The sequence below is a fragment of the Patagioenas fasciata genome, chromosome 3 (genome assembly GCF_037038585.1).
Source record: "Patagioenas fasciata isolate bPatFas1 chromosome 3, bPatFas1.hap1, whole genome shotgun sequence".
NCBI lineage: Eukaryota > Metazoa > Chordata > Aves > Columbiformes > Columbidae > Patagioenas > Patagioenas fasciata.
In genome coordinates, this window is record NC_092522.1 from 60,748,672 (window position 1) to 60,771,082 (window position 22,411).

The window sequence follows — 22,411 nt, forward strand, 5'->3', positions numbered from 1 at the left end:
CAACAATCCCATATTTTTTATTTTGTTTTTCCCCTATTCCGACAGCATTCTTCTGAAGAAAGTGGCAGCTCATGGCTTGGATGGGCATACTGGGTAAAGAACTAGCTGGATGACCAGGCCCAAAGAGTTGTGAGGCAAATAGCAAGATCACAGCCCTGGACTTCAGGAGACCAGATTTTGGCTTGTTGAAGGAACTGCTTGGAAGGACCTCATGCAATATGGTCCTAGAGAAGAGTCCAGTCAAACATGATGATTTTCAAGAATCACCTCCTCCAAGCTCAATCATCCATCTTGCTGTGGAGTAGATCAAGCAAAGGTGATAGGAGGACTGCATGCATGAAAAAGTTCCTCCTGACAAAACTCAAGCACAAAAAGGAGGTTGTACAAGAGGTGACGAAAGGGACAGGTAGCCCAGGGGGAGTATAGAGACACTGAGTGTGCAGGAATGGGGCTAGGGAAGCCAAAGGTCATCAGGAGTTGAATTTGGTGAGAGAAGTGAAGGGCATCAAGAAGGGCTGCTGTGCATGCATAAGTCGCAAAAGGATGAGTAGCACAACATTGACCCACTGCTGAATAGGTGGGAGACCTGATACGCAAGGCCATGGAGAAGGCTGAGGTATTCAATGCCTTTCTCACCTTGGTCTTTACAGGTAAGGCTGACCTTCAAAGATCCCAGGCCCATGAGGCAAGTGGGAAAATCTGGAGTAACTAAGACTTACCCTCAGTGAAAGAGCATCAGGTTAGGGAGCATTTAAAGCAAGCCATGGGAACTGATGGGACGCACCGAAGAGCGCTGAGGGAGCTGGCCATTCTTCAATATCTTCAAAAGGTCATGGTGTTCCTGAGGACTGGAAGAATGTAAATGTCACTCCTGTTTTCGCAGAATCAGCTCTGAGCAGGGGGTTTGGAGTAGATGATCTCCAGGGATACCTTCCCACCTCAATCACTCCATGATATCTGTGATTCTGTATCTTTTAAAGCCCATTCTTCCATGCCCAATTTAAAAGACACATGAAACTTTTTTCCACAGTTTCTGTTGCCTGTCTCAGGAGATCTGTTTGCTGAGTGCAAAAATTTCTGGAGTCTGCTTAAAGTATTAACCCTTAGAACATATTAACTTGTGGCGTGCACAGCCACCACCACTGCAGAAATGGCAAGTTTAAATTACGCATAGTTTGGCAGGGCAAAAGGATTTTGTTGAACAGGTGTGTTTAAACAGTATTGCTACAGCACAAAAACTGATGTGAATGTGGATGCTGTAAGAAGTGCAAAATTAGAACACCAGGAAGGAAAATACCTTCAATGGCTGGGCATGATTTAAACAGTAGGAACACGAGTATTGCCTGTGGTAGTAGTTTGATCATAGACAACAGTGAAGTACAGTTCTAAATGTTCATTTTTCTCATGCCTTTTTCTTCAAAGTTTAGTGGTTTGTGCTTGCTTTCACATAGGTGTGGTTGGATTCACAGCACGGTCAAGTAAGAAATGGAATATCGACCATTCAGTTCTTCAAAGGAAAGGCTAAGGATGGGGTCCATATCTTTAGTTGGCAAAGGATGGTATTTTTCCACTGAAGTCAGCACACTTCAACTTACAACTCCTAATATCTGACATGAATGTTACAGAATGAGTTGAGGAAAGGAGAAGGTGAGGAAAAAAATACGCAGTTTGGTAGCACCTATTATGTAGTTGAAAAGTACAGCTTAGAAACTTTCTTTGTTGTAGTGAAACTGAACTCCTCTTGGATCAACTGATGAATACGAGTTGCACATCTTTCGAATGATCTTAGAGAGAGTCTTGGGTCCACAGAAGAATACTCCAATACTGTTGCTGTAATCGCAATAACAACAAAAACATGAGAGTAGCAGAGTAAATGGATGAACTGTACCTTTTGGCTGCCTCCAGCCTTGTCTGCATCTTTTGAAATGGCTTTTTTAGAAGTACATTTGAAAAAATTTGTGTGCTGTCACAAAGTATTACAGTATAATTATTTTAATACTTTAATGTTTATTATGTGTTATTGCATTATTTATTTGGCTTGCAATATTAGAGGTCACAAATGATTTTAAGTGGTAGTTCTTTGATTTTGATCTTCACAGGGTTTTTTTTTAATCATAGAAACAAACATGCAGCTTGGGTTGAAAATATTCAATGCTTTTTCTCCAGCTGAAGTTATTTGTTTTTTTCTAAAAAATGCACAACCCCCTCAGTTATTTCTGATTTTTCTTCCTTTTTTTTTTTTCCATTTTAACACTTTTCTGCCTATTGGACATTTTTTAAAGGGCTGATTTAATAACAAAATTTGTAAATAGATAGTTCTTATTTTTATAAGAATAAAAACATGACCGATGTAACAAAGAATTGTGTTCATAACGGCACAAATCTGTTACAAGGAACTGGAAACCTGGTTCCTTCCTGCAAAGTGCCTTAAAGGGTTTGCTTCTATAATAAGTATACAGCACATATTCCTTTAAAACGTATATGTACACACAGATACACATGCTGTGCTACTGGGGAAAGCTAAATCTACGTAAATGAATTGCAAGTGACAAGTGACAGCATGAGTTCCAAAACGTTTGCTTCTCTAAAGGAGGGGCTGTAGATATGATTTGGGTGTCCAAGACAGAGTCCCCGTAAGTCATACCCATATTGCTCCAGAGCTTGGTTGCACTAGGTTTAACCTGGAGTGGTATATTTCTGCTAAGCTGCTGAAAGACACAGTTGCCAGCAAGGGAAACTCCATGGACCTAGGTGTAGGGACCCAATATTTATTCATTTTGTAAAAGTTGATTGTTCCATCACACAACAGAAACTCTTGAGTTTCTTTGCCTCTTGAACCTTCTGTAACGCAGAGCAAGAAAAGGTAGGGTACTTTTTTTCTCATAGGGAATCCTTATTTTGTGCAAGGTGTTCTTTAAAAGGTTCAACATTGACCATAACATGACCCTCTAGGTTCAGAAGCAAATGCAGAGTTTTCTATTGCTTTAGCACTGGCTTTCTAAGAAATACCACAAGATCCAGTACAGAAAGTTAGTGCTCATCTCCCTCCCTGATTTTTCTCAGTTATACTTGGGAAAAGTAACAAAAAGTAATGCTTCAACTATAAGAGCTCTGATTATGCTGTAGGATCCCTATAAAAGGTCTTTCAAAAATCACATTTTCTACTCTTGCCCTTTTTCTCTTTTTAATCTTTCATATATCCTGATTGTATTTATTTTGACCTCCATCGAGTGGCTTCTCTATTACAGTTATTTTTGCAATTTTATGGTATTCTTGTAGCTTACTGCATTCTCTTTGATCTCCTTCCTTTCAGCATTTTCTTGAGTCTTTTTCATCTTTAAAAAAAGTTTTCTTCTTTTTGTATCTTTGTCTCCCAAGTGCAAGCCTTTATTTTGCATTAGCAGGTAAATGTTTGGAAATCATAAAGAGTCACAAAGATTCTGGACTTTTCTACTGCTGAACACAAAATATTTCAAATTCTTGCTTCAAAGGCTTTCAGGAACAAAGAAGCTTTTCTTAGACCGCTAGCAAATCCACCAAGTTCACATGAACTGTCTTTGCCAGCAGAGATGAACTAATAACAGCACAGCATAGGCTTGCAAGAGTAGCCAAATATGTTAGGGAACAAACATATCCTTGACATCATAAGAAAAAAATCACAGTTTATCTCTTTAATAACCATCTTCAAGGGAAATTAATGCTACTTTGTCCTTTGTGCAGAACAGTAATTGGATTGTGTGTTTCAATTATATCTGGACAAAGGCCAGGATATTGAAATACTTCTAAATATTAGATTTTCTTGTTCAAAAATTAGATTTTATTGGCATTCTCTTTCCGAGATTTCTTCATTAAAAGCTTCATTAAACATAAATCTTCTTTCCACACAGAAAAAAATCCCCTAAATTATTTTAAAAGGGTCATTTAGAAAGATTTGCCCTCACCTTCTCCCACTGTTTATTCTGAGAGTTACCTCAAGCCAATCTGCCTTACCTAGGATGGTTTTCAGCTAGTTTCTTGAACTCATTGTCCCAGTTTGGCCTCCCATAGCAGGTCTTCTGTCTCAAACCAGTAATTACATCTATCTTGTCATCATAATGCAGGGCTATGTGAGTAGCCTAAAGACAACGTTACAAGATAATAATTTTAGAGTCAACAACATGTATTCCAAGTAAGACAAAAAAGCAATAATGCTGCTTCACTGTGAAAGATGAAAGTATTAATGAGGGAAAGGAAACTGTAATTGGAGAGGAGAGAGGAGAGGAGAGGAGAGGAGAGGAGAGGAGAGGAGAGGAGAGGAGAGGAGAGGAGAGGAGAGGAGAGGAGAGGAGAGGAGAGGAGAGGAGAGGAGAGGAGAGGAGAGGAGAGGAGAGGAGGAATACTCAAGAGTTCATAATATTACTGAAAGTTTGAAAAAGCTCTTCTAAAAGTGTCAAAGACCTCAAAGGAGTTCAGTTTCTTGAGATGAAATGTTTGAAATTAGATGGGATTAAAATTCTGTCTTTACTAGCCTGGGCCTAAGTGCCTCAGTCACTTTTAGGGGCAGTCTTAGATTCTTAAACCTCTTATCAGCCTTTGAATATCTCACTCTACCCTTCCTTCACTGCAGATCCCAAAATGACAGTCACCATTTTAAAGCTAAGTTGGAGTTTAGGAAGGGGAGTGAAATGTACTGTAACAGAGTTTGACAATAGATATTAGAAATGACATGTATCTTAAGTAAGTCCAGAGCATTCTGCTGCTGATGGAAAAGACAACGGATGTACCAGCTCGGCAGGGGTAAAACCCTGAATGTCTTGACTCTCCTTCTCAGGTGGAGGTAGATGCATAAAGTGGATCAGCTCAGGTAAAGCACTGTACTAAGTGAGCTGCACAACTCCCAGTGCCAGTAAAATAAATCCTGACTTCATGGGCATTTACTGTCTCTAAGCTCCTATGCTACACCCCTTATGATACTGTGTGAGTACTTCCCAGATACATTTAAAAACAAAACCACTGTCTCTCCTAATTGTGCTGCTATTGTGTAGGAGTAATGTGCTTGCTTTCACTACAGACTATCATCATTACTATCACTGTCAAGAAACTACCACAGGAAAGCTAAGTTTAAAAATGGGCTTTGCATTTAGTTCACACCCTAGCATGAACTAGGCATCATTATAATCTCTTGCAGAAGTGGTTGCTGAAATTTAGATCCATATCCTGGAATATTGTATATTTCTCCTGCTAATGAGTCTTCTGTGTTGCTTAACAACTCAGTTACTCTGGTCAAGCACAGTTGTCACAAGAGGTCATGTTTCTAAAAGACTCTTCTTGTTAATTTTGGCCAGTGTCATGGAGGACTTGGAATAGTCTAAGAAATAACTTGAAGTGTTTGATGGGAATGGGAGGTGGGGAACTGCAAAATCTTTTAATTGTTTACAGCAAAATTGTGCCACTGAGCAGATGGGCTTTTTCTGTTCATATTAAGTGGAACTTTTCCAGGATTTTTGGTGTTAGCCATTGTTATAGCTCACAGCATTAAAGTTGCCTACGAATTTCAGGGGCATTGCAAGGAGCAGTAGGCTGAAACATGATTTCTTGTTGAAGCAAAGTCAGAAACTTGCCATTATCTGTTTGACCACCTGATGACAACATGGAACCTACAAAGAGCTCAGAGCATTGAAGAAACTTTATGTCAGTAATGGAAGGTGCACTAGAAGATGTAAATTGCCCATCCAGCTTGGGTTCAGTTTCACCTGACTACTGATCATCTCTATGGTGAGACAGGGAGAGAATGGGGAGAATGTTGGTTATGTTGTTTGCTAAGGGAGAAGTAAAGCAAAGCATCATTCAGATATTAATGTTGCTGAAGCTCAAATTTTGAGGAGTGATGAATGGGAGTTCATCTAAATACAAGTAAGACCTATAAGATGAGGGAGCTTTGTGGATTTTTAAAGAATGTGGAGCTATTACCTAGCATGCTTCCCTGGGCTTGGCCAGAGTAGGAGAAGCAGCCACTGAAAAGCATTCCTCTTCCCCCACAGCCCTTTAGAGGTGGAATTCTGGGGCGCTTCAGGAGCAGGAACAGTACCAGTGTAGGCTGGGAGGCAACACAGCTCCAGCGATGCTCCTGTGTCACCAGCAGCACAGAATAGGCAGTGCTGACAGGAGATGGAACGATGGGGCTTGAAGAGAAGAAGGAGGCACTTCAGAAAAGTGCAGGGCACATGAATTAAGAAAGTCAGGCATCCCAGCAAGAATAGTTGTCTCCCTACGTGACTCCTGGCCCGATGTTTGCCCAAGAGGGAAGTGGGATAATGGCAGTTGAGAGACGAGGGCAGCCTAGTGTTTTGTGAGGTTCCTCAATGGCTTCTTAGAAAACAGTTTTTAGGTAATACCCTGTGATATTGTTAATGCACAGTGGTGGTTTCTGTAACTGCCATATACCTCATGATGGGAGTAGATTTTTCTGAATACAGCTTTACACTCATACCTAATTAATTGACAGAAGCCCTAAGGAAAGCAGGAAGAAACGGTGGGGTTTTTCTGGCAGCAGAGGTAAGAAGGGAAAAACTGTATGAAATCTATTTTTTAAATCTCTACCAGAAAGTCCTTCATTTAACAGAGACAGCAGGAAATGAAACAGTAGAGCAAAGACTTTCCTGTGATAGGCAGGTGCCTAACTCTGATCTCAGTGTCATCTAAGTGATCCATTAAAAATAAGAGGGAGACAAAATCACCTCCATCTGGGTCTAGGTAGACTAAAGAAATTGAATAAAATTGACCCAGTCAATTAAGTGCCTCGAGTTGGGATGAACTGAATACATTATAAGAGAGCAAATTTGAAGTCAACCAGAGAAAATATATTTTCAAACAATGTGAATTAGTCCTTTGAGTTGGTTGCCAAAATGTCCTAAGCCCAGCAGAGCTCAAAAGTGTACTGGATGTACATGTGAACAACAAAAATTCTACAAAGTAATAAGAGTAAAAACCACATTTTTATACAATCTTCCATGTTTCAGTGCAAAAATGCCAGAATCTGTTGAAAGACTATTCCAAAGATGTGGACAAAATGCCCCTTCACAAGCTCCTGAAAGGCTTCCTGCACTTTTCTGCAAAACACCTGGTAATCAGCGCAGCCCAAGGCAAGATATAGGGCTGGAAGGATCACTGGCTTGATTTCTCCATTCCTGTTTTCCTAAATCCGAGATGGAAACAGACAGCTTGGTGTCTCTTTATTTACAGTTCTTTGTCTCTCTGCTTCATCCATCATTTATTCAGCTGTTCCCGTTCCATATGTTACCATACTGGAAAAGCAAGGTACATTAACTCAGACTCATAAGAGTTTCATTATTACCTGACTTTCATCCCAACCAGTAAGAAATATATGATAACTTAGAAAATAATTTTTCCCTTTTTCAGCCATTTTTGTTTCCAAATGGAACAGAAGATCAGCAAACCACTCAAATGCTGATGGGTCTCGACAAATCCAGTAAAAATAAACCTGTCAGATAAAAGTAAAGAGATTTAACAAACAACAAACTTTCAATAAAACTTCCCAATCATTGGCTCAAGTCATTAAGTACATAGCATATGACTGTTCTCCGCTGTAAATTTAAACATAATTAGACACCATTTTGATCATGTAGAGTTTTGATATTTTAAAAATTTCATTTTCATCTTAAAGACTGAGTGAATATGTTAATATGTTAGTGAGGATAGGCAATGTACAAGTCTCCCATCTCCCCCTGCCACAGCATCTCTAACTTATAATACCTAGCCCTGCATTTGTTGCAAATAACTTGATTATTCCTTGAATTTTTTTATTTATTTTCAGTCATATTAAAAAGGGAATTTCAGTTTCATTACTCACTGAAGCAATGAATTTCTGTTTCTCAAAACCATATGCCATAGGTTAACAGTTGATGTGGTCAAAAGATAGTTACATTTTTTAAGGCAGGTACCCTACCTACAAGCTGCAGAATGCTGTCCCATCATTGGTTTTCCATTGATTGAAAACATCCTCTTTATGAAAAATTTACACATTTTTTCTCATCCAGATTCCTCTAGCTTCATCTCCTATGTGCCACATCTCATTTTAGTGTATTGGATTGGAGAGCCTGTTAAGAAAGTTTTGTTCCCAGGTAGAAATTAGAGGCTGGGATCAACTCATGCTATAATCTTCTCTATGGTAAACCAAACACTCCTGGGATCTGTCACTGAGAGTCTAATTTGCCATTGTTTAATCATTCCTATCACTTATTTCTACTTATTCCTCTACAGCAGTCAGTCATATACAGAGCAGAGTTTGTTTAATTTAAAAAAGGAACAGTATGGAGGACAATGTAAAAGTTTAGAACAAAGGGATGGCTGGAACTTCTATTATTGTGACTGTGATTTTTATTTTGTTGCAAAATCCCTTGATTTTCTCCAACCTATATCTCTTTGTGCTCACCAACCCCTCTGTTTTGTTGTACCTCAATATCAAAAGTAATCTCAAAGGTCTGTCCCCAAGGAAATAAATGTGGGAGTTCTGATGATTTGGAAATTGTAGCCCTTTTTCATAGTGAAAAATCAGAGAAGAAACTAGAAAGCCATAAAGAGATTCCCAAAGATTTAATATACTAGGTTGTCAGGCTTCTGGTAAGGTGGTGTGAAAAAAAGATGTGGTAACACCATGCTTCACTGGAGATTTGGTGAAAGAAACTAACAGTAATTTGAGATGCTTCCTAGATCTGAGTGTACCGTAAGGGACCATCTGCAGTTTTTGTAAGAAATATAAATGAAGTATCATCCCAGGAAACAGAGAGAAAGCATTCAGGGTTAAGTAGGGTAATTTTACAGCCCAGGAATAGGAATGTCTGCAGAACTTTAGTACCAACCATCTTGGCTGTTTGCTTTTTTCCTTTCTATTTCAGTGTTTTGCCTTACATACAACCTCATTTCTTTACAGGGGGTTGCTGCAGATTTACAATGGCATAGATTATGAGGAAAATGCAAGTTCACTGACTTCATAGCGTTTCATTTTTGTGACCAACAACAGCATTATTTTAAATTACTGAAACTAGGTAAGATTTATAGCTTTAACCTTTATGTGGCTTTTTGTGTCTGAATCCTGAACTCCTCTCTTGTTCATCATCCTCAGCACCTCAAAAATCAGGCCACTGAGTGCTGTCAGTCTGTATCACACTGTGGCTGTTGATTTGTAGTGAGAAATTTCTTCCCCCAGCCTCGACTTGATCACCTTATTTCTCAGGTCTTTTCAGCAGTTCATTTTGTGGAAATGTATATTTAGTACACATGCATGGAGAGGAGATGTGCTTCTAAATGAATAATGAATTGTGCATGGAGTAGCACCTGGGAGTGTGGGGCAGGACTGGGAGCCATGCACATTCAGGGAAGGAGGAAGAAAATCCAGCTGAAGAGCTGAGACAACGTGGTCTTGAATATGGAGGACCATTTTCCAGAATATCAGGCTATGGAGCTTGAAGCAGTGCTTTTAGCTGGTTGCAGACCTAGCTGTCACAGTAACAGCCAGTCCAACTGAATTAGGTCAAGCTACCTCTGGCAGAGTCCTCTTGAGAATGGATGTAGCTTTCTGAAGCCACAGAAATTTCTTAAACTCATCCCCGGTGCAGTTCCGCTGAAGCAGTATCTGTTGCACTGCCTCTAATTTTTGCCTGTTTGAGGTGGAGAGCATTTGGTAATGAAGAAAGGCTGTCATTATAAGAAGTATTTTTGGTCATGATTATAATCTTAGTAAGGACATAGTGAAGAAGGATGGCCTGTGGGTAAAAGGTCTCCTTTTCCTCTCGATCAAAGAGGACTTCTAGTATAATACATTAAAATAAATGCTGTTTACAAAAGAGCCTTCCTTTCATTACACTGACTGCCCATAATATAGCACAACATATTACATGTATAATTAAATACAATAAATGCACAATAAAATTAATCCTTATTAAAACTGTAGAATAAAGCCAGCTTCAGTGCATTTCTATAATTAAACAATTATTCTGAATCCTATATTTTTTCCTTGTAAGCCTCATACTATTAACTGACTGCAATTATTGAGGACCCTTAAAAATCTGTTTTAGATTTCTGTTTCATTAGTCTCCACCCACCCTACCCCCATCAACTACATTCATCAGCTTGATGGCTTGCCCAAGTAAACTGTCTTAAATTTTCCAAGTGCTCTTTTTGCAAATTGAGTTAGATGCATTATTGCTATTAATCAGATCTGTAATGCGGGGGGTTGAGTAGTCACTTATTTCTGTGATACTCCGCTCCCTTGCAATGCATCCGTATTTATAATTCAGTTTCCCACATCCTGAATTTTGTACAATAGACAAGAGCAAGGACTCCAATACTTCTTTCCTGTAAGGTGAAAGAACACACTTTGGAAATCAGCTTCCATCATGCTGAAAGTTGTTAATAGTTACCTGTTGATGACCATCCCTCTGTTTCAAACTGCTTCCTGAAGACAGAGGTGGAGCTGCGGCTCTGAGCAAAGCCAGCTTTTCACCAAGGGGGCTGTTGTGGTTTAACCCCAACTGGCAACTAAGCACCATGCAGCCGTTACCTCATTTTGCGCCCCCCACCCTCCATGGGATCGGGCAGAGAATCATAACAGTAAAAGTGAGAAAAGTCATGGGCTGAGAGAAAGACAGTTTAATATTAGCATATGACCATAAATATGAGCAGAACAAAACAAATGACTCAATCACTACTTCCCATGGGCAGGCACGTGTTCAGCCATGGCCAAGAAAACTGGGCTCTGTGATGCGTAATGGTTACTTGGGAAGAAAAGACATCATAACTTTGAACACTACCACACTTCCTTCTTCTTCCCCCAGCTTTATGTGCTGAGCATGACATGATATAGTGTGGAATATCCCTTTGACCAGTTAGGGTCAGCTGTCCTGGCTATGTCTCCTCTCAAGTTCTTGTCCACTGCCAGCCTTCTCACTGCCAGGATAATGAGAAGATGAAAAGTCCTTGACTTGGTGTAAACCCTGCTTAGCAACAACTAAACTATCAGTGTGTTATCAACATTATTCTCATACTGAGTCCAAAACACAGTACGATATCAGCTACTAGAAGAAAATTAACTCTATCCCAGCCGAGAGGGGTATAAACGGTGGTGAAGCAGTGATGCCCAGGAAGGCACCTTCATCCCTGGCTCTTGCTGCTCCCTCTTAGACATGACTACTCCCTGCAAAACCTAGTCTTTCCTGCTCCTGAATATACCACACGGGCTGTAGCTTACCAAAAAAGATAGAGATCTTCCTCAGCCCAATTAATTGATTCAAAGGGCCACTACAGGGAAGGGGCAGCAGTGCTTGCAGCCTGGGGCATACAGGAGATGGGGCATCATCAGCCTGCACAAGGCTCCCATTTAGAGCTAGAGTGACAGCAAGCATCAGTTTGTATGAATGCAGGACAAGGTTTGAATTTATACCCCTAAATTTGAAGCAGGGGCCTAGACTGTTCTCAAACACAGCTCAGAAAGACAGTTACGTTTGATCGCAAAAAGAGCCCAGGTTTTTACATCTTCGGGAGGAGGTGTTTTGCAGACAAGTCTATGGGCTGGGGTAGAGCTCGAAGCAGAGGGTTACCTCAGGCAGGGAAAGTTGGTCTCAAAGCAAATGGAAGAGGATGTTATTGTTTTTCTCACTGCATGTAGCTGAATTTATTGCCAAACTTGCTGTGGCTGTCAAAGCTCTACATGGGTTCAAAAAGCAATTATACAAACCAATGGAAGAAAAATCTACTAACAGATACAAAACACAGAGATGCGGCTCTTGTATCAAGACGCTACTGAACTGCAAGTTGCTCAAAGGCAAGAAGGTGTCCACTGAAGAAGTATTGCTGTATGATTTTCTGGACTGTATACATTTCCCTAGGTGTTCATGAACAGCCACTCTCAGAGACAGCATATTAGGCTAGATGGATGTTTGGTGAGACCCAGCAGGAGCTTTCTTATGTCCTTATGTAGGGTGAAAGAGAAAGTGTATATTTGCTAATATTATAATCTGATGAATTAGTACAATTTTATCAATTTCAGCAGAAATTGGTCTGAAAAATGAGACCACTAATGTGAAAAAAAAATGATTTTATGCATAACTAAAACCAGTAAAAACTTTCCAGCCATGACTAGTTGTAGCGTCCTTCCTCATCACAAAAAATGATAGGGAAATGAAGGCTCTAAGGCTATTTAATTGTGAAGAATCAATTAGATAAATGTGTACTCCTTTCTATTTGCTGGGTTTTTTAAATTATACAGCTGCAGACATTATGGAAGCTATGAGTATTTATATCTGAACCGTATGTGGGCAACACTAAGAAATATTAGTTCAATAAGCGTAATGATAGCTGTACTCAAATCAAAATGAAGTTGTTAAAAAAAGAAAAACCTCTTATTTATTTCCTTATTAGACATTTCTATGGTACTCATCATGACAGAAAAAGAGTGCTGAATACTTTGAGGAAGATTAAATTATTTGTAATTATACCACAAGTGGAAGCTTTTAACCAATGGAAAAAAAATGTGGAGCTACCCTGAGATTAATCATTCCAACTAAGATGGCTGCTAAAATTTTTAAGTTATGCTGTGAACTTCCCCAGCACCTTTCAAAATATTTTACAAATACCAATGAAGTTTAGCCTTATAACACCTGTGAAAAATAAGCATCACTATTCCCACTGCAGCAATAGGGAAACCAAGATTATAGAGAAAGGATATATAGAAATCATTACACTTTTGTATTTCACAGGAATTCAGAAAAACTGAACTCTATAGCAGAAAAGCATGGCAGAAGGCACCATGCACTTATCTTTGTAGGCAGACTTACCCAAGATTCTCCCTAAGCCGTGGATGAACACCCTGAAGTATACTGTAATCTAAATGCATAGTTAAATTCTGTTCTTTTCCCCTTAAGATAACAACAGCAATGACAATAGTAACAATTTTACTTCTATACAAATAGAATATACATAATATATGTATATAATGTATATGTAGCTCTCCTTACAGTGGAAAAGATCATTCCGGTACAGTGGCAGTGTTTGCAAATGCACTTCTTTTCACATCTAGCACATATTTTCATTTTTATTTCCCTCCCTTCTCAGTGCTTTTTGTGCCTCAAAGATCCCTCCTGGCAATTTGAACCTGTCCTCAACTCCTCAGTTACTAAAATCCCAGATGCTTTTTCAGTGGCAGCTTGTCATTAAGATGCCAGTTTTAACACTCTTCCATTTAAAAAGATCAGCCCCTTGGTCCTGCAATCAGCTCTGTATGCACTGACCCTCTCAGAGATCTGTCCACTCCAATGCAATTTCAACGTCTGTCCTTAAATGTGAAATGTTGAACAGTTTCTCATTCAGCTTTTGTATTGGAAAAAGAGCTAAAAGAAGCTGTAAGGTCTGCAAGTTACCACTTGACATGATGGATAAGGAAGATAATGTTTAATGCTGATCTTTTTCTTTTTCTTTCTTATTCCTAACTCTACTTAACCCATTATCTGTACTTCACCTGTCCTTCCCCAGTGTTGCCTCATATATCCTTACCAGAAGATACGTAACAGGTTACCAGATCAAGAGTATGTTAACTTAATTGGTGCCATCTATGCCTTACAGACCCCAATATATTTTTTCAACAAAATAATTAAAGTGGTTTGAGACAGTAATATGCATCTCAATGTATGCATCTCATCCAGAGCTTAAATGCCTTTTAAAATTCCTTCTATGCTGGCTAATACCCTGATTTTGCAAGGTGAGAAAAGCAGCTAATGATTGCTGAATGCAGCACTCAGAACCAGGACGCCCAGCCAAAGAGCCCTCATGAAACCTGCAGCTGTACAAGGAGCAAGTGCTGCCCTTCACCTCTGAGATGACCTTGCGTTTTGGTTTTTTTTTTTTCCGTAGGAAAGAGGACAAATTTATCTTGTAGTTGTCTGACTATCTGTCTAGCTATGAAAGACGTTCCACATTTATCTGCAGTTGCTGTCGAAAATTTGATTCTTCAGCTTTTACTGAAAACACTGCGGCTAGAGATACCTTCTTCCTCAATAAATGACAGCGAATTCAAGAGACTCTACCCCACAACAGCTCCTGAGGCAGCTGCAAAGCAAGTGGCTGCTTCTGAGAGGGAGTTAAAGCACTCAAGTGACTCTCTAGCTTGGAACTGTCTCTCTAACCTGGGAAAATAGGCTCATTTGTGGAGCTTCTTGATGGAGCAATAAACTTTTTCACCTACCTTCTGCAGCACCAGTGCTGTGTTAAGGTTGCAGCATTTGTACCAAATGGATTTTAAAATAGAGGCAAACGGTGTGACTCCAATTCCTGCTGCAATGCACACACTCACTCGGTAGTGAAAGACATCTGTGGTTGCAGATCCGTATGGTCCATCTACGGCCAGTCTACAGCAACAAGACGTTCAATCAAGGGTCAGCAACAGATAAAATGACAGAAATTTGTTGGACTACATATTTTCAAAAATGAACTTCTGTTAAAATAAAAGAGAAACTGGCATATAAGTTGCCCGTACAAACACAATTAATTTTCAGTGGGTGTCATTTAATAGCAAAGCAACTGTTTTTTCTGAAATGAGAGAACAAGAGCACCCGTGTGGGCTTGGGACCTGGCCATCTAGTTAAGCATGCAATTGCAATTTTCTGGCTTTCTGAAATGTGATTAGTCATATAATTGCATGTCCAAATTTAGCTGTGGAATTTGCATATTTAATTATGAATTACTGAAAAGCATCCTGTTTTAGAGCTTTATTTTTCATTTTGTATATATCAAAGTCAAGAGGAATGGATTATATTAATAATTTTGAAAATTTCATTATATGTGTTAAAGTAAAAAAAGAGAAAGCAAGGAAAAGGTCATCATGTGCAAGGAAACTACTACTTTCTCATGTCTACCTGAAAATACAATATTTCAAAAATACATTTTAGCAATTATACTGTATTTAGTATCTGACATAAAGACAAAATTTGTACAGAGAAATAATTCTTTATGTTAGTAGCTCCTATAATCAACGTTGCTGATAGATTAATTTTAGTCAAAATTAGAGATGAAAAAAATTATTAAATAATCAGATTCATTCCTCTAGCATCATGGAATATAAATACACACAGTACTTTGGAGTGCTCTGTCCAGTCTGTCTTTAAATAACATAAGTGCTCTGGCAGACGGTTTCACTATTTAACACCCAGACTGTAGGAAAAAATAGATTTTTTCTTGCTTCAGATTTTCTGTTGTTCTGTGCTCTTTATTGCATGAATCATCTTTAAAATTGACTTAAATACTACAAGAAAATATGCAGACATAGGAAGAATGAAATGTTTTAACAGGAATATAAAGGGGGATCACTAAGCAGTGGTACACACAAATATAGGGACACACATATCCAAAACCCTATTGCTGCATTCTTAAAGTGTACCTGAAGTCCTAGCAAACATTTTTCCTTTCATTTGTATTTGTCACATGGTTTATTTTTATTTCAATATTCCCAGTGCTCTACAAGTGCAGTAGCAAATGAAGCAGCTACTCAAGGATAACTTTTGAAAATCTGCCCTCAGATATAGACAAAAGAAGTTTGCCTTTTATTTTTTTTTAGTATTTATTGTTATTCAGATTATTGCCCAGCCCTGTACTTTTTGAGCTTTTGAAACTTTCTGTAAAATATGGTTAATTTAGGGAACGTATGTAAAGTGCCTAAATAGTGCTTTCAGGTAAGCTTCCTATTTAGGACAATGTGGGCTTGAGAGCAATTCTCATTATTGCTGGTAGATTGAGAAAAAAATGTTCTGGAAGGAATTTCAAGAGATTTTTAAATCTGTCACTGTTCTATAAGACAGGATAAATTATTTCTGAATCATTCCTTCCAGAAATTTCTATCATCAACCTATTCCTAAATCCTCAGGTGACAGAGATCCCATCATTGGTTTGAACGCCTTGCTCAGCCATAGCAAGAGAGTTTAGTTGAACACAAAGACTCGGAGAAGTAAGAAGGAGAAAGTGGAGGAAGAGAAACTGAGCTATACAACCTGTTCATTTGATCTAGAGAGGGTGAAGGAAGGTAAGAACGTAGTAAACAAATTGACAAAAAATATTACATTTGCATTTGCCAAGGGGGGAGTAGAAAATAGGGGTTATAGATGTTTCTAGCTTGAATTATCCATGTTCTTTGTGTCCATCTACACAATTTCATCAGAAAGAAGCAGTGTAATTTTGGGGAAAGCAGGAGAAGTATCTAGTTTTGGAAAAGGAACATGAGCAGATTCTTGTATTATGTTTAGAATTTTAGTATTTGCTGATCAACATAATTATGTTGTACTCCTGATCATAAAAAAAAAGTTGTATTGTGTTAAAATATACTAAAAGAGCAATTAAGTGAGCCAAAATCCTGAAGAGGCATAGTATGGAACTTGATTATTTTCATGGGAATAGTCTATTATATGGTACTATCTCTCGAACTGACCAGTAATCACAGCTGTGTTTTCCACCTATATAAATACAGATATGTTTTAATTTAATCTGCCTGTGTTACTTATGATACAGATGCTTTATTTTTAGAACCTTGCCTTGTCATTCGGTTGCTGTATGGCTTCTGTCTTCTGCTTGGTTTCTGCTATATGTTATTTTTTAATGTAGTCACCAATTTGGTGTTTATTTTTGGATACTGAAACCTGTGAAAATGGCTTTTTTCCCCCTTTATTGCTAGGTTAACTATTGAAATACTCTTTTTAATATATTGCAAGAAAGAAATTGAATGATGGCATTAGGCACCCTAACAAGATTAAAAAGAAGAGTCTTTATATATGAAAGCACTGTTAATTTCAGCCCTGCACTGTGGCCAGCAATGTTTGATAACATTTTTCTCTTTCTCATTCTTTACACTGTCTGTAATTCACTTTGGACCATTTTTGCTCCAGTTCTGCTGAAACAGCATATTTCTCATTCCAGTTGCTTTAACAAAGGCATGAGTTTCATTTCTAATTCTTATTAGCTGATATAATACAAAGATTGGACCAGCCTTTCTTGTCTGCCCCCACCTTCTGGTGTGTCTCTGTAGCTCAGTGGTGTCTACAAGCTTTTTTTGGTGACTGTTCTTTAGCATCCAAGTCTCATTAAATTATATAAATGTAGTTAAAATAGTGCTTTTTTGCTGTTCAGTTTTACTAGAACTCACTCATCAAAAGCAGTTTTCCAGGAGGAAATAGTTCCTTCAGTCCCAGGCCCTACACACTCCACCAGGATTGAAATGATCCTGTGCTAGGCACTTTGCTGGAAATCTCTGGTATTCCTGCAAGGAGCTAAGTGGTTTGAATCTGTCATGTATAGAGCCAGATGTTTAGCTGGTGTAAGTCTGGGTGCCTCCAATAATTTCAACAGAGCCCTGCTGACTTTCAACAATGAAGCATCAACCTTTTGCTTGGATTAAGTTGCCACAGATACAGAATTTGAATGCTGAAAACCTTTATAAAGAGGACAAGGGTTTGGAGACTAGAGACAGAGTTGAGGGAGACTACTGGAAAGAAGTAAGGCTCAGAAGGAAGTTCCTGGGGCCACAAAATATCTAAGTAACTGAAAGAGAAAAGCTGGAAGTTTGGATAGCAGGTGATGGGTGCCCTCAGAGCATAAGCATATGGGCAAAAAGCTAGCAGAGAGCTTCTTGTGTCACTTAAATTCCATTCATAAGCACCTATTTGTCAAAATGCCTCTCTTTGGGTCTGGACATAGATGTCAGAGATTTAGATGATAGTGGCAGAGATGTAAATACTGATATGGACTTTAAATCTTGATTAGTCGTCAGGTCTTCTTGATAGCTATTGGGCTGAGTTCATGACTGCATTTATTTGTGGTTTTTAGCATAATGGCCTATTTATAGATCCATCATGATGATCTAATACTGTGTCATAAAGAACACACGCAAAATTAATTGAAGTTAAAATGTTAACATATATTTTAAGTTGTAGAATTAACATTTTAAAAGGTACTGTTTGCAATCCAAACCTTGGTAATGTCCACAGTTCCTTGAAAGCTCTTTCCTCAGCTCCAAAGGCCTTGAAGACAGCTGCAGTCCAATCCCCGGTGACCCGTATGTGAACGCTGAAGAAGTCCTCCTCAGGAGCAGAGGTGAGGGTGAAAGGATGCCACTCCAACTGTGAGACAGATGGGCACTGTAGGAAGATGTATTGACCAGGTCCCATTTTAAAGTCACGTTTCTTCATGTGAAGCTCGAGCACTCCAGAGGAATGTGTCACCACCTAAACAAGAACAAAAGGGCCTATTTTGTTTTCCTTGAGAAGAGTTTCTTTCCATTAAGTTACAAGGGACTTTGCAAGCATTTCTATTTGAGTTCAACCCCAAGTAAATACAATTTGGGATGCACAGTAATTTTTAAATGGCTTACGAATTATGGTCTAAAGTGCATGTTGCAATGCTGTTGCTGCACCACAGACTGAGAGCAAGTATAACATGTATTGTGGGGCAGCTTGCTTTGTGAGTCTAAGAGGCAAGGGAAAGGCTGTAACAATTCAACATTTTGTCAACTTCCAATCTTAGTAGAGCCTATGCAAAAGTATTCCTTAATAGACTGGAATAATTTTGCAGTTTTACTCTGATGTAACACAATTAACAATTGTTGATTTGGCAAGAAGAAAAAAGCCCAGTGAGCTCAATTCTAATATACTTTTATTAAGAGATGATCTCAGTTAAGCAGCCAGTTTTATATGTCATGCTTAGTACAGTAAGATTCTCAAATCACAGCCACTCAGAAATCAGCAGCAAGACTTATCCGACATGCTTTTCCCCTCACATGAGATAAGCCTGTTTCTGATTGCTGGCTTGATATGTATGGGCTTGCCTGCTTGAATCGTGGCATTCACCATCCATTCACTGTGAGTTAAATAGGCCCTTAGCACACAGAAATATTTACAACTGGAATAAATTGTTACAGTGGTAACAATCTCTCTTTCAAATCTCCAGATTTGAAAGAAAAAACTGTGTCCTACTGAAGTAAGAGTCCTGCAAAGACACGTCTCTGCCACTTACTGCAGCAGCACATGGTTTTCAGTTCAGTAAAAAAAGAGACCCTCTGTGCAGGAGTTTGTGTCATGGTGATGTAAGTCTAGGTAACCAAGTTTGGTCCTGAATGGAATGTTCATATGGTCTTGCTGTTGGAATAAGTGCAAAACCTAAAATCAATATTTGGCTGAAACCATGATAATGATAGAAGAACTACTGAAGCTAGGAGTGAAAATGAGGTCATAATATAAAGCAGTTGTGTATAAAAGATAAAAAGTCATCAGCATAACTTTTTTCTCAGTCAGACATGCAAGCTATGTTACATACCTTAGTAATGACCACCTCCTGTTGAAATCTCCAAAATCTAACAATTCTTTCACAGATATACAGCACCATAGGACTTAAAACCCACTTCCAAGCCTGCAGAAAGTTGCATATTAAAAAAAAACAAACCAAAACAAACACATTTATTTCAATTTCTAGAAAAATATTTTGCATTTCTGGTTTAAATCGCCAGTAGCCTAAATTATTTGTTTTCTCTCCTGTGACTTTGTTCACCTCTCTCAAGAAAGTATTTATTTCAGTTGCTGCTGTAGTAATTCTGGCTTACTTGTGGAACAGACATATGGGACTTCTTCACAGATGTACTCCAAAAGCAGTGCTAATATCTATCTGTATTCTGGCCAAGAAGAGTCCTTTAAAATATTTTCCTACTAAAAGGCAAAAACATTAATCTGTTTAGGTGTTATATATAGATGTCATTGGACCTGAAGACATATAGCTGCATACATTTAAAATATATTACCCATAGCTTTACTATTTTTTTGCTCTTCAAAGTCTAAAGTATTTCAGAAGGCTCAGATAGGAGTAGCTGTTACTGTCAGCCGTCAGTTTTCTGATGCTGCATGAGAAAACATTAAGTCCCAAATATTCAATTAGAGGAATGGGATATATTTCCATTTAATCCATTAGCTGTCTCTTTATCAGTAAATGTGGGTTTTTTTTATCTAGGATACTACGTTACTATAAGTTAAGTATTGTGGAGGATTGCAGTGCTTATACTTGCTAGTTGTATGTACTGGTCATTGTAACAATCAAAGATACTTGGCTATTCACATATGCTAGCTGCTGATTTCATTGAGTTGCATTGATAGGTAAGATAATTAGATGTAATTGAATCTTCATGATTTGGTATTTTTTTTTTCTACAAGAGACACTGTTTTATTTCCAGTTTTGTTAATCACACAGCTCATTCTAGCAAACTGAAGACTCCACAATCATATGGCTTTTAAAATCTTCAAAGAGTAACTTCACTTACTGAAACATGGATTTTGCTCCACAAGATGGGTAAGGGGGATATAAAGTATCTTTTATGAGAAGCAAGCCATAAAATTATGTGGCTTCCTTAGAAAGTGCTAAGAGGATAGAACTGCAATTTCCCAAGGTTAAGTCTCGAAAATTAAAAAAATGCATGATTTAATAATAGGAAGAAACCAGCATAAGCCAGAAGATTCTCAGTTAAAGCAGGAACTCAACACATCCGTTGTCCCTAAATACTACAGGTGTCTCTGCACAGTGGGTAATCTCACGCCTTGAATATATTTGCATATATCAAGCCGCAATAATGATGAGGCTTCTTTTTCCTCCCTTCTATTTGTGCTACCTGTAAATAAAAGCATGTGACAGGAATGTTAAGGCTGTAGGCTACCCTGTGCGAGAGCTCAGCTGAGATTTCAAATGTGCCATCGCTCCAGTGCAACAGAGCGTTCAATCCAAAATATCTTTTTGCTGGGTTGTGACAACCGGGCATCCACCAGGAGGGATGGGCTGCCCAGGCAACATGGCTCCTGGCTGGCTAGTCAGGGCATCTGTATTCTTGCCCAAGTGGTGTTTCCTCCTGTAATGAAAATGAATGGAGATGGGGCAGTAATGGCTCATGTGAAACTGTGAGGACAAATGTCCGAATGACCCAGGTGCAACTAAGGCATCAGATCAGATGCCCATGGGCTGAAATATGGGGTGGGGAAGCAGATGTGGCATGACTGAGAGAGGAGCTTTGCTGCGCTAACCTCTCCTGGGAGCTGTGGTCAGTGGGGTTTGTGCTCTGGTGTCACCTCACGTGATCCCAGGTATGCACAAGGCTGTGCTATCCCTGCTCCATCACATCCCCACCTGTCCCTGCTGGTGCTGCACAGGTCTTGCCATGGCTTTTTAGCCTCTGAATGAATTTGTGCTGTCTATCTGCAATGTGTAGCAGGTATCACACCATAGCACATTACCCATCCAGCAAAGCACCGTTCTTATACATGATCTGTATGCCATATGGAATTATCACAATTCATTTAAAGTAATATGAATTTGCAAGTATGGCCTTGAGTATGCAAGAAAGTGTGGCAAAATAGGTTTAACACAGAGAAGTGGAAGTTCTCTCCAGTTAGCTTTATGATAATGAATGGGATGACATGCTGTTGGAAGCAAGCTTGTGTCTGTATTCGTGGTGTGTAGCCATGTATTGATTTTTATGGTGACATTGTAGCTGAAATTTTTAGAGAGGTATTCATTTTCTCATTAATATGCAGGTTAGATAGTGGCTAACAATAGTTTAGTTTAAGAAAAATCTATGTCAGCCATTAAAGAGCTACAAGACACAGCATGCTAATTTTTCTCCTTTAAGATTTCCCTTGGTATGTTTTCTCTATTTGGAAGAAACAAGAAAAACTTGCATATGAGCAAGCTAAATCTTGAGCTGTAAATGTTAAATGATTTTGTTTGGATGCTAGACATCTGACATACTGTACAAGTCTGCTACTTAATTACCCCCTGTGGATTTGCAATCTTGTTGCAGCAAACCCACCCTTCTGTGGGACATTTTTCCTGCCTTTCGCCTTTCCTTTTTATAATTCATTATTTCAAATTCTCTCCTTTTTACCTAACTTAAGACATCAAGGCTGGATGATATGAAGCGTGTACCCCAAAGCAAGGACATAATTTGATCTCCAACTTATTCTCCCTTGATATATAGACTATCCATATTAAAGTGCTATTAGTTAAAATAATAATAGTAATTTGCATCCCTAGCTTTACTGTTCCATTGTATTTTCTGAATTTCTACCCTCATAATGTTTTCACTTGAAGGCTCTGTATGTGCACTGTATACATCAAGGATATTGGTGAATGCAATTCTGTAATCTATATCCTTGAAAAGGAGTGTTGCCTAACTAAAGGATCTTCCAGAAGTAAAAAAATTTGTTAATAACAGAAAAATTTTACATATCACACTTCTTCTGTACCTGCCTATGCTAATTATATAGGAAGACAGGATCACTATCTAAATGCATAGGGAGAGGCTATGGAACAGAAATGGGAAACTACTCTCTAAATATGACATTAAGTGCCA

General features: G+C 38.6%; 1 protein-coding gene across 1 annotated transcript in view; it reads right to left on the bottom strand.

The window, feature by feature from the left end:
- Positions 1-1,703: 1,703 nt before the first annotated feature.
- The window catches only part of NOX3 (NADPH oxidase 3), a 38,233-nt gene continuing 17,525 nt past the window's right edge, over positions 1,704-22,411 (bottom strand). The window contains exons 8-13 of the mRNA XM_065834964.1: positions 19,342-19,434; positions 18,001-18,254; positions 14,234-14,396; positions 7,334-7,480; positions 3,991-4,115; positions 1,704-1,830 (exon numbers count right to left, since the gene is read on the bottom strand). Coding sequence (XP_065691036.1) covers positions 1,704-1,830; positions 3,991-4,115; positions 7,334-7,480; positions 14,234-14,396; positions 18,001-18,254; positions 19,342-19,434 — 909 coding nt within the window. The remainder of the gene's footprint in view (positions 1,831-3,990; positions 4,116-7,333; positions 7,481-14,233; positions 14,397-18,000; positions 18,255-19,341; positions 19,435-22,411) is intronic.